This window comes from Aedes aegypti, chromosome 1 (assembly GCF_002204515.2).
Source record: "Aedes aegypti strain LVP_AGWG chromosome 1, AaegL5.0 Primary Assembly, whole genome shotgun sequence".
Classification (NCBI taxonomy): Eukaryota; Metazoa; Arthropoda; class Insecta; order Diptera; family Culicidae; genus Aedes; species Aedes aegypti.
In genome coordinates this window covers 144410-171092 of record NC_035107.1, presented here as the reverse complement: position 1 = coordinate 171092, position 26683 = coordinate 144410, and the positions used below count along the sequence as shown (strand labels likewise).

At 35.8% G+C, this 26683-nt stretch overlaps 1 protein-coding gene across 3 annotated transcripts; it reads left to right on the top strand.

Moving 5' to 3' along the window:
- Window positions 1-881: 881 nt before the first annotated feature.
- LOC5575836 (synaptic vesicle glycoprotein 2C) lies at window positions 882-23909 on the top strand. 3 transcript variants are annotated; one of them, XM_021838749.1, is made up of 12 exons: window positions 882-1069; window positions 13467-13561; window positions 13623-13859; window positions 20692-20854; window positions 20927-20996; window positions 22132-22165; window positions 22227-22368; window positions 22424-22562; window positions 22645-23113; window positions 23182-23341; window positions 23400-23527; window positions 23631-23909. In XM_021838749.1, exons 2-12 carry the CDS (start codon window positions 13558-13560, stop codon window positions 23684-23686), a joined length of 1602 nt encoding a protein of 533 aa, XP_021694441.1. In that variant the 5' UTR covers window positions 882-1069; window positions 13467-13557; the 3' UTR covers window positions 23687-23909. The 3 variants fall into 3 exon arrangements, with proteins under 3 accessions (XP_021694441.1, XP_021694440.1, XP_021694442.1); XM_021838748.1 differs by lacking the exon at window positions 882-1069 and adding an exon at window positions 12468-13227; XM_021838750.1 differs by lacking the exon at window positions 882-1069 and adding an exon at window positions 12469-13227 and having other exon boundaries at window positions 13641-13859.
- Window positions 23910-26683: the final 2774 nt, after the last annotated feature.

Here is a 26683-nt window from a genome sequence, read left to right as displayed (position 1 = left end):
GCAAAAGAGCATTATTGTCTTGCTCTTTTCTCTCCTACTTTAGCGTTTAGGGATGTCGTGGTTTTGCTACAAAAGATATATCAATTCTATCGGCAGGCATGAGATTTTGTCATTTTTTGTCATCATGGATAGAATAATATTTAATTCTCAAAATACTTTCTTAGCCAATGGAATCTTATTTTTCATTCGGACCCTATCTGACCCGGATTAAAACTACGCACTTCAAGTCATTATTGCAAAGTACTGACGTCGAAATTGGCTTTCTTGATTTGATTTGTACTGTTTCATTTAAATACTTTCAATTGAACACTATAGCTTTAATAATATCAATATCAAAATGTTGGAAAATTGATTTTTTTCAAACCTACAAGTGCTTTGGTCTTATTCAATGTGAAATATAAGAATGTGCACATTTTATGTGTTTCCACAATCATTTCCATAGAAAAATACCTAATATAACCATAGAAAACTAATTAATACTATTACTTCCATATTTTTAAAAGTATCTCAAAACACTTATTTTTATGATCAAAATATAACAATGTGTTGATCATCTGTTTTTCCACGGCGAGGAATTGAAGTAAAAAGAATCTTTCATAGATATTGAAAACTTTCCAATATTCTAAACTACATTAAGTGTGTATATGATAAACGAGTGTAAAAACTGATCATTTAATGCTCTCAGTGCATATTTTCTGACAGATGGGACGGTCTTGCGATTCACGACGATATGCCAATTTATCCCAATCGAAGGAAATGATCAATTTTTCAGTGCGATATTGTTTGATATACAGTAGCACTAGTCTAATGAACGCTGCCTCACAATGATGCTTACAACTGTGGTAGTTCATAATAGCTTGTATAATGAATATCTATTGCAACATTTTGTTTATTTGCCTGCAGTGTTGACAATCGTTTGTTGATCAATGTTAGTTAATTTAAAGTCTTGTTACGAAAAACATAGTTTTCTGGAAGAAACAACAAAATGCAGGTCGAAACTCTTTCATAAGTGTACAAGTACAACGAGCTACAATTGCTCTCGCGGCTTTTTTCTAATGCATCCCAACTGGTAAATATGTTGATATCTATTGTGTCGTCATCTTATCATCGTCGGTTGGTTGTTCTTCTGTCCTTTGGGGATTAATTAAGTTGAATTAGCTAAAACAAGGACTGGTTTTTCCTTGATTGCTCTGAATGGACTGTGAAGTAATCATTGTGATGCTGGTTGTTTGTCAGTATTAAAGAGAAATAGAACCATTTCTCAATCAGAGTTTACAAGTTTTGCTTGAATTTATTGTAGATCAGAACCAAGTAGGGTAGAAGTACCGCTTTTGCTCGGTCTAAGAGGAAATGTTTTTCTTAAAAATATGGGTAGCCCTGTTTACACCACAAACACGTCAAATGTAAGCTTCCAATCCATTCAATGAATGAAAAATATCGGAACTGAGCAGATATATTGTTTTCGCATTGAAAATCGTGTTGGTCAGTATATAGGCCACAAGAACCAGTTTAGGTCACATTTTTCATGTCGATTTCTACATTGACCAATTACTTTGATTTCTTATGATAGTTAGTAAGGTATGGCTAAATTAGGAGTAGGGTAGTTAAAATTTTAAGGAAAATGAGTTACTTCTATAATTTATTAAAAAAATAGATTGTAACTCTACTTAACTATGTGGTCTATTAAACACAACATGATCAATCATAATTTGCTTAGTAAAACCCTCTATTACTATGGCCAAAACCGGTGCTTCTACCACTAGACTCCCAGACAAATATAAATAATTCAGAATATTTGCTTGCATGTTGCGTTACTTAATAAACTTTTTCCTTGAGTTATAGAAAGTCTTGTTAATTATCAATGTTTTCATAAGCATGCATATTTGCCTGAAAGTCTCGTTTGGTGCAGTTTCCATCGAATTACTTTACTAATTTTCTGTCACATCGTAACTGTATGGAAAATATAATAATTTTCTATGGACTTACCCCATCTATAGATTCCAAACTTTACTACGCCTAAACACTTTAACAATTATTAGCTGAAAATTTCCTTCTACGGCATTTGTAGGAAGGATTCCTTTTATTTTTTTTAATATTTTCAATAAATTCAATAACGATGATGATCAATGAAGGCCCAGAATAAAAAATGCTTTACTCTTCCCTTTTTTGATAGACGTAAGTTCTTTTATAGGCACCTTATTAGGGTTGCACTATCATATCATACTAGAGAGGTTTCCTACTCTATTGTAGCTTTTTCGTTTATATGTCTTTTCGATGTGTAGCTTTGGTTTTAAATAGTTTCAATTTTTTCTTCAATGACGATCAAGGATCCGTCATCATAATCATCGTCATACTCGAAACTTCAACAGCAGTTTTTCTGTTTAAAACTGAAATGTATTCGACAAAAATGTGTTCACTGTGTCTCGGTTGGAGAATAGAACACAGTGAACACATTGTCATGTTAACTTTCATGATTTTGAATAAAAAAAACTGCTTTGAAAAATTCTCAAATTGATAACGGATTCTGCCCCCTTAAAACGTTACATAATTGAATAATGGTGTTAGGTTTGCTAGCCGGTCTGCCAATCCAACCATGATGGATCCATTTCCTGATCGGTAGGTAATCTTGTTAGGTGGTACGTTTTTTAGACTTCTGAGCATAATGTATCACTGTGCTTACTATTCTATATACAACTTAATGAAATGTCAGGCAGTTTTTTTTCTACTAGGGTTGTTTAATTAGTAACCGTGTACTATGTTTTTAATCATTAACTGGTCGGCGTTAAGTCAGAGTGGACCAAGTGACTTTTTTCATATTTTGTGAAAAATGTATTAAAAAACTAACGCTTTGTAATTTTTAAACTCGTTAAAATTTTGGTTCAATATTTCTACGCATCTTAGTGGTACTTTCAAACAATATGATGTTAAATGATAATCATGAAAAATCATAATATAAACCTCTAATAGAACGATTTTTAAATGGACTGACTGCACTTGGTCCACTCTGACAGTGGCATTACAATAGCTTGAAAATTAAGGTTTTGCAGAGTCAGGGCATTGAAGACCAGTAATATTCATATATGCGTTCAGTCAGAGTGGACCAAGTGAAAATTTTGAGTACCGGACAAAATATACTGGTCAAATAAACGGGTTCTAGGACATACACCCTAAAACTATCAAAAACTTCTATCGTACTCAGAAATTGTCTAAAAAATGCAATAACACAGCGCAACAAAAATGACATTTTTGCGTGTCTCAAGGATCAAATTATGTGTCTCTAGTAGATTTGGGGTTGCTGAATCTGATGCCATTAACAGAAATTTTCCAGCACGTCACAATTTTTAGCTACAGGTCGCCAAAGTTGTATAAAACATTGGTTTTATTGATGTTTACCTAAAATTTGAAGCATATTTTATCAAACTTTTGTGTGATCTTATCCACCAAGCATGCAAAAGAGGACTTAAACTTTCGTTTTAGATATATTTTGGTTGAAATTTCACGATCAAATTTAGATTAAACCGATCTTTTTCAACATGCTTGCAGTCTCCATACAAAATTCTTCGTTTCTCTTATATGGCAAAATACAATACTTTTCTAAACCGTCAAAAAATAACTTTTCCGCACCAAAAATATTATAAACTTTGATGATAAGTTAAAACAATACACATAAAGTTTGAATTCTGTGACAAATTATGCAAATAAATTGCCTTACAAGCTGGCAAACTTGCATGCAAGTTGGCTGAAATAGTCAATTTTTGCATTTTCAACAACCAATATCTCAAAAACTAGACGTGCTATGATATTTCTGTAAACGGCAATGGATTCAGCAAGCCTTAATTGAGTAAATAGAGGTATTTTGATGCTGGAGACAAAAACGTGTTCCGCAGTGTAATCAATCAATTTATTACTTTTTGACACTTAATCCGCTCTGTCTGCACAGAAATTGTTGCAATTTCTGACCACCCATCCAAGTATGGTAAATGGCCAAAAATCAAAATGGCCAAAAATATCAAATGCATCAAATTAAGTAATATTTATGAATTTCTATTGATGGATGAGAAGAAGAACCATTCGATGTCAAAAAAAATGACAAATCACTTGAAATGTCTTTCGTTTCCTCCTTTCCTGTGGGGCTGTTTGGGCACTTAAGGAGTTAATCATCAATGTTACTTCCTTTTCCCGATCAGTCTAGATATCCGCGTAGTGTCGGTAGCGGTTGTTTCAATTGGCTAAGAATTAACACTACGGACTGCCTGTTCCGGTGGTAAAAGTCCACCCAACAGGTGACCCCTAATTCATGCGGCTTTAAACTTACCGTGCCTAAGAATGAATGGTTAGAGGGGTCTAAATAAAACCTAACCGCAAACGGAGCCTGTGGAGTACCAGGGCGCCCTCTACAGTATTATGCCCTGTGCTACCCGGAGCAATGGTGCAGGTGAAAGGTAAAAGTCCACCCAACAGGTGACCCCTAATTCATGCGGCTTTAAACTTACCGTGCCTAAGAATGAATGGTTAGAGGGGTCTAAATAAAACCTAACCGCAAACGGAGCCTGTGGAGTACCAGGGCGCCCTCTACAGTATTATGCCCTGTGCTACCCGGAGCAATGGTGCAGGTGACCTTGTGTTTCTCCGAGATAATCGGCTGCCCTTCTTCAGCCTCAACCCTGAGGCTAAATAAGGGTGAGATTACTAATACGTTGAAATTTAGTTTAAATTTTCACCTTTATGGTTTCGCATTATGCGTTTTACTCAGTGTGTTCTGTGCTTTTCGCTTTTGGCGATTTTTTAGAGATACCGATCTGGTTTTTTCGCTGCTGGTCTTTTTCGTGCTGAGATTGTGAAAAGCTCAATCCTGCCTAGTTTGGGTAGTGGCTACGGTTAGGATAGCTTAGTTAGACCAATCTTCAGCATAAAATATCAGCAACGATCAATCTTTGTAGACTCATGCAAATGGTAAAGGCGCTAGTCCAAAAAACTTACTTTTGTGAAATTTTATCTAGGTAACCTTGTGGACCCAGTTTTTGCTACTTTCAGCAAACTTGAAATGGCAAACTCGCGTTCCATGCCTCGTGCATGCGTGCTCGTTAATAAAGCAATCGTTGCTACACTAATTTCTGAGTCAACTACCAGAGATGTATGTGCTGTCACAATTGATATTTCTGTTGGTGACCTCAATAGGAAATACGTCTTTCGTTTTGTGGTGTATTTACCAGTCACGAGTTGACGAATTGGCATGTATCAGATTTTGAATCATTGTCTGATCATCGCTACATCTCTATGTGAACATCTGAATGTAAATTCGCAGACTTTGCATTTGATATATTCCACAAACTGGGAATTGATTATGACCAAATTCCATGGATTCTCTGCGTCCATAAGAAATCCTAGTGATTTGGATGTTTTCACTTCCGGTGAATTGGGACACAATTGTCCTTGCTTCGAGTGATCTCACAATTGCTTGCCACTTTGCTTATAACAAATGTTCCTCACAAACTCCCTTCGCGGGACGAGTGGACGATTCCAATTACTTGGTAAACACTTATTAAGTGAAACTGATTTCAGAAACCTGAATCTTCATGATATTCTGTTATTTTTAACCAGCTGTGGTAAAGATCTATAGGTTCTCTTTACGCTCATGCGTTTTGCAGAGCCCTTTTTAGGGCGTTGTTCGAACCCATTGTGGTATGGAGCTACATGCACTCATTTCGCTTATGCGATCTTCCCTCTTCAAGGGACCCCACTCCTATTTCCTCCAATCTTTCCCTTCTCTTTCCTCTTCCATCGGGTAGATGATGAAACAGGCTCAAATTTGGCGATGGCACAAATCTCCCAAATGGCGGGGTACGTGCCTCTGGAACCGGCCTTCTGATATCTGATACCTGATACCCATCCAAATATGGTAAATGGCCAAAAATCAAAATCAAATGCATACAATTAAGTAATATTTATTAATTTCAATTGATGGATTAGAAGAAGAATTATTCGATGTCAAAAAATCGGACAAATCACTTGAAATGTCTTTCGTTTCCTCGCATTTCTTAGTGCGCTGATCATTTTCGCTGTTATGGTGATAAGCACTTGGTCCACTCTGACTGCATACTTTTAACGATTTCAATAGTCAATTTGTTACATATCTCTTGCAGTTTACAGGATTCATCAAATCTGTTCAAAGTGAAATGGAGGTAAGGTAAACTTCTTGGCCCATTGTTCTCAAGTGCACAAGTGTTTTTCCGGCTCACATAGAAATTGACTTTCTATGTTTAATTACCGGTATAAAAATCGTGAGTGGCAGTGCAAAAGGTGCATTAGATACCGCTTTGAAGATTTTCGCGTGTGTAAGAGTGAGAAACAGTGAAAATAAACGACTTTTCCTCATACAAAAATCTGGTGTGACGGTAAATAAAAGATATAAAACGATTAAAGAACACGGCCATCATGCATGATGATAGTGACAGCAAGAATTTTCTTGCATAGCATGCTATTATATGCTTGGATGGTAAGTTGCATGCAACATTTTGTCAAAACTTGGATGACATGACATCTGTGAAACTTGCATCAAATCAGTGCTGCAAGTTTCGCTGGAAAATTGTAAACTTAAAATAAAAGTAAAAAAAAAAAATGTTTTTTTTTTAATAACAGTAAACCATAAAATATATTGAACTCATTATTCATTATCATTATGGTTTTTTTTTTAACTTATTGACATTTTTTTTTTTAATTCTTATTTATTTTTTTTTTTTTTGTGTATGATAAACGTCTTGATTAGTTTTAAAAGTTGTGTCACAGGTGACATGGTCGGTCATAATTCTTCAAGAGTATTACGTCATAAAGGTTGCCTAAGACACACAACAATAAAACATTTTCTGTGACATAAATAATCACAAATATGAAGTTCATCAAATTCCTGCAGGTGAACCTCCATCATGCAAAAGGTGCATCTTCTGTTTTGAGTCGGAGGTTCAGAAAGGAGGGATTGGACGTGGCACTAATACAAGAGCCATGGTATAATAAAGGAAAAATACTTGGAATTGAAACCAATAAGTGTAACTTATTTTATGATGGTAATCAGAGTTCACCCAGAACTGCTGTACTCATTAATAACACTTTGAAATGCTACCCTTTAACTGAATTTATACAACGTGACATTGTTGCGGTCATGGTTGAGGTACCGACCACTAGAGGAATTACAGAGGTTGTAATAGCCTCAGCTTATTTCCCTGGTGACGCTTTAGAGGTTCCTCCTCCTGAGATCGTTTCATTCGTCAATCATTGCAGAAAAATCAATAAGTCGTTCATTATTGGCTGTGATGCTAATGCACATCATACCGTATGGGGTAGTACAGATATTAATAGCCGTGGTGAATATCTTCTGGACTACCTGTGTTCTAGTAACATAGATATATGTAATAAGGGTAATGAACCTACCTTTTCAAATGCAATCAGACAGGAGGTTTTGGATTTGACATTGTGTAATGCTGCAATTTATGATAAAATTTCAAACTGGCACGTGTCAGAAGAAACTTCCCTGTCCGATCATAAGCACATTATGTTTGAGTGGAGCGGAGGTGATTATCCGCGTATTGCTTTTCGAAATCCCAGGAAAACCAACTGGGAACAATATGCACAGTGCTTGAATTCCAACTCATTTACAAAGGATGAAAACATTGATTCTATTCAAAAACTAGAGTCGTTTTCTCAAGAAGTAAAGGGGAAAATTATTCATTCGTTCCATACTAATTGTCCTATGAAGCAATCTTCTTCTAGTAGAGATGTGCCTTGGTGGAACACTAAACTTGAAAGGTTACGAAAACTTTCTCGTAAACTTTTTAATAAAGCGAAACAAACTTCAGACTGGGCTCAATACAGGAGAGCTTTGACTGAATACAACAGGGAAATAAGAAAATCTAAGAGAAGATCTTGGATTCAAACATGTGAAAATATAAGTGCTACTCCTGTAGTCGCAAGACTACAGAAAGCGCTGGCCAAAGATCACACGTTCAAGCTAGGGTCGTTGAAACGAGAGGACGGAGTTTCTACGAAAACTCCGGATGAAACCTTAAATTTGATTATGGAAACTCATTTTCCTGGGTCAATTTCTTGTGTGGATTCAAACAGCTCTGAACCAATCGAGTATGAAAGGTATTCTGTCGAAGCTTTGTCATCTGATAGAACAGTAATCACTGAACCAGATCTTGCAGACGAAATATTTACAAATGCAAGAGTGAAACACGCTATAAGATCTTTTCAACCTTACAAATCTGCAGGAGTGGACGGAATATTCCCAGCACTGATTCAAAACGGAGAAGCAGTGCTGATTTCGCCTCTAATTGAGATGTTTAAGGCAAGCTTAAGATTAAACTATGTTCCATCTGATTGGAGAGCAGTGAAGGTTATCTTTATTCCTAAAATAGGAAAACGAGATAAAATGCATCCAAAGTCATATAGACCTATTAGTCTCTCATCAATTTTGTTAAAGACTATGGAAAAAGTGTTGTATGATTACATAAATTCAACATACATGCTCAAGTGTCCATTATCTGACTCGCAGTTTGCTTATCAATCTGGTAAGTCAACAATTACGGCACTTCATACATTGGTAACAAAAGTGGAAAAAACTCTTTCAGTGAAAGAAATAGCACTTTGCTCATTCTTGGACATTGAAGGAGCCTTCGACAACGCTTCCTATTCTTCAATGACTCGTGCAATGAAGAAAAGGAATTTCAACAAGAATATCATTAACTGGATCAATAATATGCTTGCAAAAAGAGAAATCACTTCCGAGCTGGGAAGTTCGTCTATGACAGTAAGGGCTACAAAAGGCTGTCCACAAGGAGGAGTCCTCTCGCCTCTATTGTGGTCTTTAGTAGTTGACGATCTTCTTAAAAGCTTGGAAGAAAAAGGTTTCGAAGTTGTAGGATTTGCAGATGATATAGTCATTATTGTGAGAGGAAAGTTTGACAATATCATTTCAGAACGAATGCAACTGGCCCTAAACTTAACCAATTCTTGGTGTATTCAGGAGGGCCTTAACATAAATCCTTCAAAAGTAGTAATTGTCCCTTTTACTAAGAAAAGGAAGTTCATCCTAAAAGCTTTGAAGCTTGGAGGAGTACAAATGCACCTTAGTGAACAAGTCAAATACTTAGGAGTAATTTTGGATTCTAAACTGAATTGGAATGCTCATATTGAATATGTGACTAATAAAGCTACAAGTTCATTTTGGGTATGCTCCAAAATTTTTGGCAGAAGATGGGGCTTGAAACCAAAAATGATAATGTGGATTTATTTGGCCATAATTCGTCCAAAAGTAACATATGCTTCGCTAGTGTGGTGGCCAAAAACAAAAGAGGCCACAACACAAGCAAAACTATCAAAAGTACAACGTCTTGTGTCCATCGCTATAACGGGAGCGATGCAAAGCACTCCGTCAAAAGCATTAGATGCTATTCTTCATCTGCTACCGTTGTACGAATTTGTACAATTAGAAGCGGAGAAGAGTTTTCTAAGGCTTAATAGATTAAATAAGTTCAAATCAGGTGATCTTGTTGGGCACTTGAATATTTCACTACATATCCATTGTGGGCCAGTGATGACTATGCATGAGGACTGGATGAAAACTGTGGACAATTCTGATATCCCTTACAATGTATGCGATACGACGCGTACGGATTGGGATGTTGGAGGTCCCAATGTTCGTCAAGGCTCCATAAAATTCTTCACAGATGGCTCAAAAATTGGGACACAAACTGGAGCAGGAATCTACGGCCCTGGGACAAATGTCTCCGTGGCGATGGGAAGCTATCCAACAGTATTCCAAGCGGAGATTTTTGCCATACTAGAATGCGCTAATATTTGTCTTAAGAGAAAATACAGACATGCAAATATCTGTATTTTTTCTGATAGTCAAGCTGCGTTGAAGGCATTGGGCGCATATAAATGTTCATCAAGACTTGTCTGGGAATGCATTCTCTCATTGCGAAAGGTGTGCAAAGAAAACTCTGTATGTTTGTATTGGGTTCCGGGACACAATGGCATTGTAGGAAATGAAAAGGCAGACGAGCTTGCTAAACAGGGTTCAAATACACAGTTCATTGGACCGGAGCCATTCTGTGGCATATCGTACTGTGCACTAAATATGGAACTAAAAAGCTGGGAACGACAAAGGGTGATGACCAATTGGATGGTCACCACAAGGTGTAATCAATCTAAAAGATTTTTAGTTCCAAATGAAACTATCACGAAAAGACTCTTAGAGCTCAACAAGAGAGTTCTTTGTATATACATTGGCCTATTAACTGGACACTGTCCGAGTAGATATCATTTAAAGAATATTGGTCAGGTTCAGAATGATATCTGTCGTTTCTGTAACATGGAACGTGAAACCTCGGAACACCTGCTCTGCAGTTGTAGTGCATTATACAAGCGCAGATCCAAATTTCTAAACGGGGGTTATTTACCACCAAGTGAAATTTGGACTGTAAATCCCAGTAAGGTTGTGGGTTTTATTAACTCTATTTTGCCTGACTGGGAAAAGACGCGTCAAAGTGCTTAAGCTGTTCACTTGATTCATGGTGGACAGTTTTAGTTCCTTCAATGATGCGAATAGTAAAAAGGGACATGCCACAAAAGTTCAATCCAATGGACGCAGTGGCTTAACCTTCCCAACAAAAAAAAAAGGTAATTTCGCATCTAATGTAAGAATAATCCAATTTTCCCAAGTTTTGTACTTGGTCGCCTCTGACTCAACAAACTGTAAAAATACTCAGAAAAATACTAAATTAAATAAGATGATTAAGTTCTAGTGCGATCATTCTTTTTCCTTCAGGAGTTACGTCTCAACTGGGATAGATCCTGCTTCTCAGCTTATTGTTCTTCCACAGTTATTATCTGAAAGCTTTCCTTCCCAATTGACTATTTTTGCATGTGTACACACTCAAATTAGGAAATCGATCTCGGTAAACGGATTGCTGAAAATCCAACAGCAGAGATCTTGGTAATCAATTGACGAATCTCGGTAAAACATTTACCAAAATCTTGGTAAAACTTTTAGCGCAATCTCGATAATTGTTTACCGAATCTCAGTAACGTTCACCGAGACTCCGATATAATTTTTGGTTTGCCGACTCTCGGTAAAATAAGTACCGAGATTACCCGTAACTTTTCATGGTGCGTTGCGGGGTAAGATCTACCAATTTGAACCCTAGTCTCATCTTGTTTGTCGGGCTAGGCTTATATGTTCTGGTAATTTCAGGATTCGCGGTACAAAGTTCTTGTTACTGCCAACAGTTTCTGAAATTGCATCTATTTTACCTAGCAGATGGTTAAAGACTCGGAGTTTGCCAGTCCCGAGACTACACTTGAAGCCAGGATAACAATCATGAGTATTAACTCAACAAGGACTGCTAAATACTGGTAATTCAAGGACTCACGTGAATGCTGATTACTAAACAAATTTTTTAGCTTGATTCGGTGTTGCTGCTAGTACAAAGCCCCTTTTTTCTAGTATTTTTTCTGGGACTAAACTAAAAGCGAAACAAAGATGAGACTATAGTCATCGTTCCGTTGCATGGTCAAATATCAGTAGTGCCGTATTGATTCCTCCGAAATTAAAACGATTATGTTCGCTAAGGGGCGCGCCTTCGCTGAGATTTAAGTCTCTATGAATGGTGTAAATAGCGGGACCTTTTCATCACATTCGATTTTTATCAATCTCTGAGGAATCAAAACAAGAACTGTACAGAAATCGATGCTTCATTACCTATCAATGGAAATGGAGTAATGCGACATGCACTATACATTAAGGATGCCACAATAGATCTAAATAATAGTCGCAGTGACGCATCCGAACAGAAAAATAAGTACCGAGATATGATATACAAAACTACCAATATCCTAGCCAATGGGCGGCAGGATTCGATCCCACGGCCCTTAGATGGGTCTTGCTGGATAGCTGCGCGTTTACCACTAGAGCTTCATGCCGCAAAAAAGAAGACGTAAGTTAGATTCATTTGGTGTAGTATTTCAGTTAATTCATTATTTGTTGTTGAAGTATAACTTTAAACGAAAAGAAACTGATGTATTGGAAAATTTACAACGGAAGTAGAAAATATTGTCAAGGTTTGCTTGTAGTATTGTCAACAATTTAGAAACACACATACATAATATGCATAGGAATATCCACTTTCATCTACATCAGAATACATTATACCGACGTCATTGTAAACGAGAAAATCACAAAACTCAGATGCTGTTTATGTATCTGGCAAGTGACTCAAATCAAGTGCAAGTTTAAGGATTCACGAGCTTCACGACAAACTGCAAGCGTGACACGATTCCCCTATCACGTCTGCCTCTGATCGCGATACCAAACAAACAAGTCTAGTGGGGTCGAAGAACACAAAGAAAACAAAAGTGATGCATTTGCTTCATGTGCATCCGTTGTTCATTGCCAGTACTAGTATTGTTTTTGCATCAATTAGATCACTTTCCGCTAACGATTAGATAATTCAATTTTGTATGAAAAGAACAATTTTATGCTTCTATACCAATGATTTTATATTATCAATAAACTATTCCCCAAAAGACAGTTAAACTATATGATTGTAACGAGCAACGAAACGTTGTAGTGTGTAGAACGCATTCTAATTTTAAATAATGTTCTGTAAGTTTCGTCAGTTGGGAAAGTGTGATCGGGGAAAGCGGATGTACACTAGTTGTAATCTGGCACTCGGTCGGTAAATAGAGAAAGCTCAGCGAATTGTTTCTAACGTCTGGGATACCACAGCGGTTCTGAATGATTTTATTTTTATATGTCGTGAAAGTCAAGTGCGCAGTTTGAATTCAGTATACTACGGGTGACCTCGTATGATACCGTAGATATGATTTTTGTGCTGATTTATTGAAGTAGAATTAATAATATTCTGGTGTTACCAAATGGAGTGAAAATAAGATTTTCTATTGAGATCTGTGTATTAGAGAACAACAATTATCTAAAACGCTTAGCTAAGATAGTTGAACAAGTACATGTATCCCTTATATAACCGACCAACGAAAATTGAAATAATTGTTTGCTCGAGCTTTGTGTATTGTGCAAAAATGTTCAAGAAAAAATAAAATCGCATATAATAACAAGTAATTCAACTAGTAAAAGCAAGTAGTATCCTGAGGTGAAAAAAGTCATATCGGAAATTAACCTTGGGAACTGGAAATAATAGATTTGAAATCAAGGTACGTTGTTCAAAAACACTCAAATGAAAACAAACAAATGACTATTACTATTTAAATATATCTTTATTGAAAACAAAATACAATGTCAGCAGATTTGTACATATCAATAAGAAAATGTGTTTCTCGTGTATGCGCCACTAACTATGCGGACAACAATAAAATGTCAACGCTGCTGAGAAATAATAAATTTCAAAGAAAATTACTTAGATAACGGTGCATTTCGATTTTACTATTTGCAGGCTAGTGAAGCTGTTTTCCAATTGAGCATACTTGCAAAGGTGAGATACTAAAGAAGAACGGAAACGAGCAATTGTCTATCTACGGCTAGTTATGGGTAAGTCAAATATATGAACTGTATATGTGCACTAGTCAAGTATTGTGTAAGATACAAAAAGTGTTCATGTTCTATACAGGATTGGATTTCATTCAAGGAGGCAGCGCCGACTACGAGAATGCTCTTATTTTAGCTGGATTTGGGAAGTTTCATTACCTGTTGCTAACAATATGTGGTTTAATCTACGCAAATACAGCGGTCGGCATAACAATTATTTCTTTCGTCCTACCGTCGGCGACGTGTGATTTCAAGATGAAATCGGAGGATAAGGGATGGCTGACTGCTGCGCCGATGCTAGGTAAGTGATATCTAACTCTCAGCGTATTCCATATTTGGTGTCTTCTTTTTGGCGTTACCCATATTAGCTTGTCATCTTTTTGGCGTTACTTTTCAATTGAGACCGAACCTAGTGTTCTTATGAGTACTTCCACGGTTATGAACTTAGAGCTTCGGCTGCGACCGGCGAGATGCGAATTATTGACCATCAGCAAGATGTTACTGAACAGCTAGGTTTCTTCTTCTTCTGGGCATTACGTCCTCTCTGGGACAGAGCTTAGCTTAGTGTTCTTATGAACACTTCTACAGTTATTAACTGAGAGCTTTCTTTGCCAAGTTTTGGAATTTGTATATCGTGTGGCAGATACAATAATACTCAATGCCCACAGAGGTCAAGGTAATTTCCATTACGAAAAGATCCAAGACCAACTGGGAATCGAACACAGACACCTTCAGCATGGTTTTGATTTGTAGCCACGAAATCTAACCACTTGGCTATGCAAGGCTATGGGAATTCTTCCTATTATAGAAGATCTATGCACGGTGTTGAAATTTAAATAGTATTTCAGTGTCCAAAAACTAAATATTGTAGTAATTTGAAATATGAAGTGTTGAAACTATCCTTGATTTGAAGTATGGTAGAGAATAAAGTTAATTTTGAAATCATACTTACATATTTTACCATAAATGTAAAGCTCTTCTTTTGTCCCAGTATTGAGGTAATTCGTCATGTTATTGCGGCAGTCCATTTCTATTATTGCGGTATACCAAAAACATATATATTCACACTTATTCTAGTTTACGGTGGATCCAACTTTCGATCGAATGTTATTCGTTCGAATCCAGGACCCATTTGATTTTGCTGGCATAAACGGGTTTGGTTGTCAAATAGCTTTATTTAGACTTCACTTGACTATTACATTTCGAGGTAACAAAACTACAGTTTACTTTGCCATAACTATTCTGTTTTGACGTTTGATTAATGAAGTTCACATCTACCTGCCACTAATGACTCTATTGCTGTTCAGGGTATCGCCACTATTTTTCATCATAACAAGCCTCTCTATAGTAATAGAAGATAAGCTTCTTCTTCTTCTTGGCATTACGTCCTCACTGTGACAAAGCCTGCTTATCAGCTTAGTGTTCTTATAAGCACTTCCACAGTTTTTAACTGAGAGCTTTCTTTGCCAAACATGCCATTTCGTATTCGTGTATCGTGTAGCAGTTACGATTATACCCGCTTTTTTATGAAAGTGTCAATTTGGTGATTAATCCACCAAAAAGTGAGAACGAGATTTTATTTTTCGTATTAATGAATTTAAAAATAGACTTTATTGGGGAAAGTTGTAGATAATATTATAAGAAACAACTTTGCTGAAGACACCGTATACATATCTTTTGATTTTCATGTACATTTGTGGAGTTTTTAGTGGAACGCCCCTAAAAATCACATTTTTCATCATAACTAGTTACTTCAAATCGTTTTGGTATCTTCTGCGAGATCATGCCTTGATTAATCAGGAATAATCGCGCAGAGGACACCAAAACGGTTTGAAGTTGCTGCGACGATCTACAAGCATTTTAAGAAATTTTCAAGATCGCCGTCGCGATAAATATTCGCGCAATGCACAGTACCGTAATCCGGAGTAACATTGATCAGCGGGGTAACATTGATCGGTATAATCCTTCTCGTAAAAAGTTCGAATCATCATTTATTGGTGAAATATTTTCAAAGCATGAATGGTGCTTCTCTTTCTTATATTCATAAGCTAATGTAAATTGAGGTTTTTGTGAAAATTGCGTTTCGTTCATGCGTAAATTTGTCAACAATTTTTTTGAATAAATGATTTTTATCATTATGTATGACACTACCGAAGATTCATGTCTCACACGAGTTTTGCAAATGGTATGAGCAAGGTAAATGCGATTGTTACTAAAAATGGCATCGCCGAAAACGATTACGTTGTCAAATTTTTCATAACTTCTTCTTTCTGGCGTTACGTCCCCACTGGGACAGAGCATGCTTCTCAGCTTAGCGTTCTTATGAGCACTTCCACAGTTATTAACTGAGCGTATATCGTGTGGCAGGTACGAAGATACTCTATGCCCTGGGAAGTCGAGAAAATTTCCAACCCGAAAAGATCCTCGACCGGTGGGATTCGAACCCACGACTCTCAGCTTGGTCTTGCTGAATAGCTGCGCGTTTACCGCTACGGCTATCTGGGCCCCTAAGTTCATTCTTTTAATCAACATTAACGAACTACTATTAAGAATACAAAATTTCCTTAGGAAATTGCCTACTTTAGGCGCATTGCGCGGTTCGAATTGTTTTTATTTTTGAATTAACTCAAAAAGTAAATGACTTGTAAGAGTTTGGTCTTCATATTTGGCTTCAGGGGTCAAGATTTAAGTAAGTAACGACATTTTCAATGTTACCAAACGTTGTTTACATGGGTGATCAATGTTACCCTATATCAGCTAAATCAAAAAACCTATTAAAACATACTAATTTTTTTTGGAAACTAAAATACAGTATATAGTCATGAGCGGTGGGTGCCGGTACTTGTTTTAAAAATATAAAACTTGCGACATTTGCATTTTCAAATGAAAAATTTATGAAATATCCCAAAAACTGATCAATGTTACCTCGGATTACGGTACTATAAAATGCAGAGAAAGCCACTTTTAGCCTGCTTTAGCCTGACGGTCAAAAGAAAGTCTAAAAAATCATTTCTTACCTGTATATATAATTTACACTCATTCGCAATACCTTATACTGGCTGGGTTTTGAATATTTGGCAGTCCTGTATCGAATTTTATACAATCAAATCAACAATGTAATCAATCAACAACAGACCGGAATAATATGTTCAGATGGGTTTTTCACAGACAAACAGACAAAATATCCTGCACAATTTTCGTCGTTTACCTTTCTAACGTTAGTTGTATTCATGTAATCAACATTAACAACGCTACCGTTTGCTTTTTTTCTTGCAGAAAATAATTTATTGTTAAATTTTTTGCAGGATTTCTCAGTCCTATCTGGAGAAACTTTCGGAGCAAAATAAAATCTATAATTTTTTCATGAAACATTTATTATTCTCTTTAAAATCTTTAATCTTGTCAGTAAATATTCATGTTTAAGGTTATCGTCATTATTGCTAGCTTCGCTATCACTGGTTTGTTCGTTATCCGTTGTAACCAAAAGATTTTCCCATCCTCTGAGGAAACGCTTTTTTCTCGGGAATCCTCTAAGGGTCGATTTCTTCACCCTCACGTAAGCCGTAAACCACGTTTACCCATACGATTAAACCTGGTTTAAGGTCTAAGCGGTGGTGAAGAAACCGCTTATGATAGATGTAATCATGATATCGCCAACAAACGGTGTAATAAATCTTAGTTAGCATCAATTCTGGAGATCCTCCCTGCAATTCTTACATGGTACAAAGCGTTGAGCAAATTTGTTCATAACATCGATGTTACTAAATCGATTCACATTTGAACTGCCGATTCAATTTACTGATTTAATCGAATGCTTCTTCTTCTTCTTGGTATTAACGTCCCCACTCTGCATTTCATAGTATTAGTTTCAAACCATTGGATAAGCACATGCGGAAATGTGCACAACCTAATGATTTTTAGTGTTAAAAAGGAGCATGATTTTATAAAAACCTTCAATAACTCGAAAAGTATGAAGTATGCTCCTTTCGAGTAAGTAATGCATTTTTTCAAGTAACAAATATCACTAGAACAATTGAAAACTGTACAAAATCATACAAACAAATTATGATTAAAAATGTGATTTTTAGGGGCGTTCCACGAAAAGTTCCATAAATGTACATGAAAATCAAAAGATATGCATACAGCATCTTTAGCAAAGATGTTTCTTTTAATACTACCTACAACTTTCCCGGATAAAGTATATTTTTAAATTCATAAACACGAAAAATAAAATTTCGTTCTCACTTTTAGGTGGATTAATCACCAAACTGACACTTTCATAAATAGCGATTGTTTTATGGAATAACTTTCCCGAAGACATTATAGTACAAATATCATGTTTTCAAGGTCAATACAATTTCGATCACGTTTTCTCAACGACGGTTACAGTGTGCCTTGTGATTAGATTTGATCTAGCTAGGGAACATTATAAGCTTTTATCCATACAAAAAAGAGTTTTGTTGAAGATTTAATTCTTATATCGCTAATCATCTATAAACTTCTAGTTCTAAACAAGGATTTGGACATGGTGTACACCTGAAAGTTTGTGAGGATGCTAAAAATATATCTGCAAAACAGTTTTTTCTATCAAAACTCTTACCAATTTGCTCGTTTTGTTGAAAAATCTAATTTTCTGCTACAAAGTAGGGAAAACCTTTGGAAATTGCCTACGTTCGGGCGTTTTTCGCGGTATTCTTGAAATTTAATTATTGATTATTTTCATATATATTGTCTCGTTAAGAATTTGGATTCAGGAGGCCTAAATTGAGTATGTAAAGTTGATTTTGAAACTAACAATAATAACATTGACAAGTGATCAATTTCACCCTGAAATGGAATTCCCCGATTTTTAGCTTTAGAGCTGATTTTTGGCATTATCAGGTATCAGGTATCAGACTAAGACGGGGTTGGTGGTCTGATGGCTACCGCTTCTGTTTCATATGCAGAAGGTCATGGGTTCAATCCCAGGTCCGTCCCTTTCCTCGTACTTTGTAGTTGTATATCTCTCACTTCCTTCTATCTTCCATTCTAAATATATCACACTCAAACTATTCGTTCATAGCAAACGCTAGAACCAGAGACGGACAAGAAACCGTTTCCCTAACGCTTCCTATTTCCACGCGCACGCCTTTCTTACGCCTGATACATAGGCAGTCTGCTAACCACAAAAGCAAACCTCTCTGCCATGCCTTTCCCCCAATCCATACACTCCCGCATGAACTGACGTGGATGCAGTGGCATATACGGTCTACGTGGGAGTCAGTTCAATGCATCATCAATTCCTCCCCCTTCCCCTCATTGGTCAGCATTCTGACGTGGCAGGTGCCATTGTTGCCTAAAAATAGAAGATCACCAGCACTTATACACTGAGGATGCCTGTTAGCCCCAAGCAGTCATTCGGTTGGTTCCTTGTGTAAGTGCAGCTGATCTGGCGATACTGGAGTGCATCCACGGGCGGCCAATCAAGCTCAAGCTCAAGCTCAAGCTCATTATCAGGTATCAGGTATCAGAAGGCCGGCTCCAAAGGCACGTTCCCCGCCAGTTGGGAGATTTGTACCATCGCCATATTTGAGCCTATTTCATCATCTACCCGATGGGAGAGGAAAGAGAAGAGAAAGATGGGAAGAAATAGGAGTGGGGTCCCTTGAAAAGGGAACATCGCATGAGCGAATTGAGAGCATAGCTCCATCCGGGGAAATGGGATTCCCCGATTTTTAATTTTAGAGCTGATTTTTGGCACTAACATCACATTTGTTAAAAATATTCGGTACATTAACCAATGAGGTTCACCGTCGTACTTGTTTTCCTGCATTTATTTGTATGGTATTGATAACATTTTAGAAAGCATACCAAAAAAACAGTGAAAAATTATCAATTTCACTCGGAATTACGGTAGGGGAAGTGGTGGTAAAATGAACAGGGGTGGTAAAATGAACACCGTGCCTTTTACCGAGAAAAAAAACTAATTTCGATATCGAGACACGGGATATCGAGTAAGGGAGAGTCTATCTTTACGCCACTCTTATTTAAATCCGCTGAATTTAGAGATTATATCGTCCCCTTTATGCTACAACTAGATAACTCGAAAATCAAAATTTTGGGATGTGTCACTTTTAAAATATGACCGTTTTACAAGGTGACGGTTAATCGCAAAGGATATGGTTGAAAAATAAACTTTAACTTGTGTATTTTGAATCACACGCTTATGAGCTGTAGGTATTTTACAGATCTAATTAATAAAAATGTTTTGGCATATTGAAGTCAAAAATTTCAAATTTCGAGTTATCTAGTTGTAGCATCAAGGGGACGATATGTACATTTAATTCGCAAGTTTCTTCTTGAGTTATTATATGTTTCGCACTTTTGCCCCGCTGATTAGATTCACCATGGGCCGAAATACTTTGTAACTATGATTCGTGGTTTACGACTAACCAGCCGATGAGAAGTTTGAACAACTACCGAAAAATTAAACATTACATATAGTTTGTAATAACTTTGCAACGATACCTAACAAATAATGTTTTCTCGACTAGACATTGCATACACAATAGAAAGCGTTGTGTTTGGATGGGCATCCAATTCTTCAAAGCACACCTCCTTTGCGTAAGACGACCACTTGATTCTTCAACTGAAATCGAATTCAGGTTAACTTCTGCGTCCATGAGTCCACTCGTGGTGTAGGGGTAACGCGCCCTATCTTGTGAACATTTTATTCCATACAATGGAAGATTGATCAAAAATTATTATTTTCACGTCAAACAATGACAAATAGCCATATTTTTTCCAAATCTCAATCGATTTCTATAATTTTTGGAATAAAAGTCTCTTATTTGAAAAATCATTTGGACCACCATTTGTTTTGAATTGAGCTAAAAATCTCAACAAGAAACTATTGCACAACTTTACTCTATTGAGGTAGTGGAATGGTATCAATGCTGCCCGGAGAACGCATCTATTCAGTTTAGAAATATATATATTCATAAATTGGAGATTTAAACTATAAAATTTAAAAAAATCATGAAAAGTGGTAGTAAAGAATGAGAAGATTCAATCATATTAAATAAATGCAGTAGAAAAAAGTAAAAGCATCTAAATGATGATAATATAATAACTAACTTATCATTATATTTAAGGAATGGTGATCGGCTCCTACTTTTGGGGTTGCTTAGCTGATACCAAGGGACGGCGCATAGTCTTAATCGCAGCTTTGCTGTTGGATGGTCTCGCTGGTTTGCTTTCGTCGATAACGCATATTTTCGGACTATTTATGCTGTTGAGGTTCATCAACGGATTCGCGTGAGTGCAAATAATTAGTTTTAATGTCACTGTTATATTATTCACTTGTTTATTTTGTGTTTATCTTTTTAGAATAACTGGAGCTATGGGAATTTGCTTTCCATACCTAGGTGAATTCCAGCCGACCAAATATCGAGAGAAGGTAAATATGTTAGTTTTTGTTGTTGATTTTTAATTTTATACTATGTTTGTTGTAAATTCATGAAATGTTTAAAACTTCTTGCTACTTTTTCCATTAATTACGCAGTTTTGAGCTCTGCTTTGGCTATATATTTGGACATATTTTCGTGTTTAAACTGTATTACACTCGCAGTTCAGACAGTGTTTAAACTCGCATCTACGGCAATCAAATAAAATTTCGTCCAAAAAATAACACAGAATGCGATATCTGCAAGATTAAAGTAAAAGCACAGACAAACAGACGTAACACTGACGAAATTTTCATCGACCACTTATTTAACGATCATTTTAAATTCGCTATGTTACAAATTTCACAACCAGACGCGCCCGCATGGTTTTTCTTCGCGTTTGACGTTCCTCACTACCAACATCTGCCGGTCTTGTTGCACGAAACACCTTTCTTGTGCAACATGCTCGCCAGATGATGATAGTGTAAACTGGGCGATGGGTTATGAAGAAATTTGTTCTAGTTTCGTCTGTTTGTCTGTGGTAAAAGATATTTTAAGATCTTTTAAATTAAAACAATCGTTTTCAAATAATTGTTTAACAAAAACTGCCCGAAAACATGGGATTTCAATGGAAATGGGTTCAAAAACGTCGTGATTTGATGTTATAGGATGATTGTTCAATTGTTCATCTCAGGTTCCAATAATCGCGATATCTAATAACACATAAACTTTTCTGCAATCATGAGTGTCAATTTCAAATAAACGGAGCACCTAAATATTAAATGTAGAAAAGCGTTGTTTCCAATTCGTGATCAAACGTCAACATCCCACCGCAAAATCGCTAGTGTTTGGAGGTGATTTTAACCTCCAAATTGCCAAATAACCTCCAAATCATCACCTCCAAGTTAGTTCTAATAACCTCCGTTATATGAAATATGGTGGCGCGTCGATCGTCGCAAGTTTATCGTTAAACAATCAATTATGACTAAACCAGTTGGATATTTCTTTCCCTTTTCAATTTACTTTAGAGTGTTCAGTACCGAGTGCACAAGTAAATTATTTTTAGCAAGATTTTTATCAGTGTTTTGTATCGTGCTCACATTTGCCAAGCAAAAAATGACTAATCTTATTTTTTAATTTTTCTCTTAGGTTCTTTGTTGGATGGAAATGTTCTGGACAGTTGGTATGCACTGTATTTTATGACTTGATACATAAAACTAATAAATTCAAAACGCTTTTTACAGGTATAATTCTACTGCCAATCATTGCCTGGTTTCTAATCCCACTGACCTTCCGATTCAGCTATGAGTTCACACTTGGAAGCATCGAATTTTCTTGGGCGTTTAGTAGCTGGAACTTGTTTGTCGCCGTCTGTGCTCTACCTAGGTAGATTCTTTAATCAATTTATGATTTTATTAATACTGACTTGATTACTTTCTAGTTTGGTTTTAGGAATTGGCTTGTATATGTTTCCAGAAAGTCCAAAATTTCTGATTGAGTGTGGTGAAACTGATTTGGCTCTGGAAATCATCAAAGACATCTACGAATCTAATTCAGGACGGAGTCGATCGGAATATCCCGTAAGATTATAAAACTATTGAAAATCTCAACATCGACAATCTACAACTTTCAACATTAATGCATTATATTTGGTTGTTTCAGGTAGAGGTTTTGAAACGAAGTGAGAAAACCAACAGCGTTATGGATACTCATAATAGGTCGATTCGAACATTGAGCATGCGAAAACCAAATCACCTGAAAATACTTTTCAGTGAAATTTGGGACCAAACTAAAGCTTTATGCAAAACCCCTCACCTAAAAAATACTATTTTGACATGTATTATTCAGTTTGGCATTACCAGCAGCTACTACACACTCATGATTTGGTTTCCGGAGCTGTTCGATAGATTTGAGGAATACGAAAAACGATTTCCCAACACACCGGCCTCGGTTTGCGACGTGTCGTCGATAGTGCTGGATAACGTTAATGGAACCTTGGTGGATGATTTCTGTGGCGGTTCAATTGACACTAGCGTCTATTTGCACACGCTGTTCATTGGACTTGCTTGTATTCCAACAAGCTTCTGGCTTCCTTTATGTGTACATCGTTTGGGCGCGAAATTCTTCCTGAGTAAGTGTTATTAACATGTTAACATCATTTTGGTCACATGTTTAAATATTTTCTCTTTTTATTTTCAGTATCAAGCTTGCTTTTGGCAGGTGCCGTAACTGTGGGACTGTATTTTGTGATTGATTCTAAGCAGAATCTAATTCTGTCATGTGTGTTTGAGGCTTTGACGTCGATGGCGATTAGTACCGTTTATTGTGTTATGGTTGATTTATTTCCTACAAATTTAAGGTAACCTGCAAGTACATGTGTACATTTTTTTACATTTTCACCTTAATTTACTTATCAGGGTTATGGCTGCTGCCCTATCTCTAACGTTTGGGCGAGGAGGTGCTTTAGTAGGAAATTTACTGTTCGGTTACTTGATAGATCTGAATTGCGTAGTACCAGTTGTGATATTCTCGATTATGTTATTTAGTAAGTAAAATTATAATATCGACATTCAAAGATAGATTTTTTCCCATATTTCTGAAGCAAAACAATTAATTCATTCAAATCATTTCTGTTTGTTTTCTTGCAGTTAGCGGCGCATTGTGTTTCTTCTTGCCAAGCACAGGAAGTGAAGCTCTGGATTGATTAGTGATAATGTCTAAAAACAAAACTATGATATGATTATGCTAAGATTTTAATTTGCTATGTATAGCTTACCTATAATAACGTTTATGCAAAGCACTATCGCTTAAATATATAAAAAGTGGAAACATATTCGCAAAGAGGACATCTGCTAAATAAAAAATAGTTGTTATTTTTTTTTCTGTACTTCAAGATTGATGTTTCCATGAATCTTCCATATGCATAATTTAGTGGATGAATTCTAGGCATGAATTATTATTTGTTGATGACTTCATTTATATTTAAGAAAAAATGATCGATTGTATTGCATTGTGTTCGTGACGGATGCTGTACGCATTTGAAAGATAATATTTTCCTCGGCTTCTTTTGTGATTGAAATTCAGGTTCTTCGGTTTTGATTTTCGTACAACACTCTGAGTAGATCCTGGACTTAATATTAAAAATGTAAACGGTTATGGTATCTTCAGAGAAATTGTTCGTAGATATAAAAATTACAACTATTAAGAATCTTGTAAAACCAGAAATAGTCTATCTGGTTTTCCAAGATTCTTAATATTATCCCTCACAAACACGTCAGAGCGCACATATGGAACTGTGCAATAATTACGTAAATTCGTAGACCCGTTCTCAAGCTATGCGATTTTTATCTACATAGATAACATTGGAATTATTATTAAACATCAATATATAAATTTTTAAAAGTAAAACTGCATAATGTTTCAATATTACGATCAATTATTTTATAGTTTGAAGGAAAACTTTGACCGGTTTTGTATTCAAAATGTCGGAAAAGTTTTGTCAGTCATTTGTACTAAAGCGAACCACTGTGCAGTGTAGGAAAAGTGTACTGATTGGGCGCAGCAAAATTAGTGAATGCAAAATATGACAATTAAGAGTGCATTAAAAAAAACGGTTAAAAAACGCAAAACAAATTCGTGATTTATTTGATCATTTTTATTTGAAACATTTTTACTACAACTATGATGAAGAGTTACAATCTAACAAAACAAACGTGTTTCATGGACGGCTCATAGGCACAAGCACCCACCCCCTTAAGCGTGACGAAATTTTGTGAATTGACCATTAGGATTACTGTGCTTTGAAAGCCTATTCAGAAACATTCAAATAAGTAGATAACGTAGTTCCGACAAGTTTATATGTTCACTCCTGGTTAAAACTTTGGGTTTGGCGCCTCAATACCAAATCAATGTTGATTTAATTGTTAATCTGCAATAAGGTATCGTGGGGGAAGTGTATCAGTGGGGTAAGTGGATCATTTGTCTATATTGAGCATAAATACTTGATTATGTTGAATATTTTTGCAGCATTGCATCGTTTTAGGTTATGTTCTTACGTCCACACTGATACTAATGCAAAACTGGTACTACACGTACACTAACACAAGCAAACTTGTTGGCTGCAAAAATCAATTAATTTCAAAATTGTTTTCCGTCAATCAAAAATCCATTGTATCTCTGCCTTAAATCAAATTCTACTAGTTTTTTCAACGCATGGTGAACATTTCAGTTCTTATTGAATGAATCACAATGAAAAATATGTGATTTTTATAAATAAATACAGATATATTGGACATGATACACTTACCCCCACTTTTTAATGGGGTGGGGTAAGTGGATCAAGTATTATTATAATTTATTGGCAGACTGCTTACGATAATTTGAATAAGTTTGAATACTCGCAAATATTGTTTTGTTTTTACTTTTTCTCATTACTAGCTTGAATTTGTCTAATTGACTATAGAAAATTTGAATTAATACACCTAAAATTTATGTTAATATTTCTGGTGCAAGAAAATATAATAGAATGAATATTGCAAAATTCAAACAAAACTTTTCGTGGTTTATTAAAGCTGAGTGTAAAAGAGCAGAATATACAAATTTTCCAATTGAAAACATAATATCGTACCTTATTTGACCATATAAATTGTTCTAGACAGATAATAGAAATACATTCATAAATAGAATAAGAAGATTTCAGTTTCAAACTCAAACATAAATGTAACTAATATTTTTGAACTACCAGTGTTTTTCGAAAGCTTCGTTTGGAATAATCCTACAATACTTCAGTATAACTTTTGTAAATATATAGAAGAATTTTATCCAAATAACTCTAGCTACAATGCTTTTTTTTGTTCGAATTAGTGTGAACTACTGTATTAATATTCTTAATCATATAATTAAGACACTTTTTAATTTTTAAAGTATCAAATCATGACATAACTTGCACTAATAACAAGAACGAGAGCAATATCATTCTGAGTATACATAATCACACCATATATGTTTTGAGAATAGATTTTTTTTAGTGGTGATCCACTTACCCCACTATGGTAGAGTAAGTGGATCGTTTGGCGCAAATTTTCAAGTCTTTCATACTCAATACATAAAAATTAGAAAAATCTAAATAAATGATGATTAGAAGTATATTAGTCCCTCATTTGTTATCCCCAGAAAAAAGTTTGAATTACATTATTCACGTAAGCTGTACATAATAATGAAGTTGACTATTGATTTTTCTGTATCCACTTACCCCACGGTACCTTATATTTTCAAAATTTCGATCTGAAGAATAATATATGAAATTTTTTTTTTATCATGCCTTAATTAAAATATGATAATAATGCATGGAAGAAATCTTAGACATGATTGACTCAAAATATTTTTGGAATTTGCGTAGGAAGATCTAACAGTAAATTTCAGCGTTTTTCTATCTGTGTTCCATTGCATATATGTTACATTGGATTTGGGTATCATACTTTTGCATAGAATATGTTCGATTCGAAGGGATGGCGGCGGTGCATGCTGGAGGTGATTTGGTCGATGCAAAGTCAAATCGAGCTATGTGATACTTTGGCCTTGTAAAGGAAAGCAACGTAATCAATAACTTTGGATCTTTTTGAAGCTGTTTAGTTCATCGAATAGATGAAATCCAGTATTTAAGCAAATCGCTTATTTTGCTATCCCAATTGCTTTTAGGAAA

Bases quoted from the DNA above. Each gene is read 5' to 3' on its own strand.
- LOC5575836 (XM_021838749.1), top strand. The intron at 23,114-23,181 runs GTAAGTGTTATT...TTTTATTTTCAG, and splicing joins GGGCGCGAAATTCTTCCTGA to TATCAAGCTTGCTTTTGGCA. The intron at 23,342-23,399 runs GTAACCTGCAAG...TTTACTTATCAG, and splicing joins TTATTTCCTACAAATTTAAG to GGTTATGGCTGCTGCCCTAT.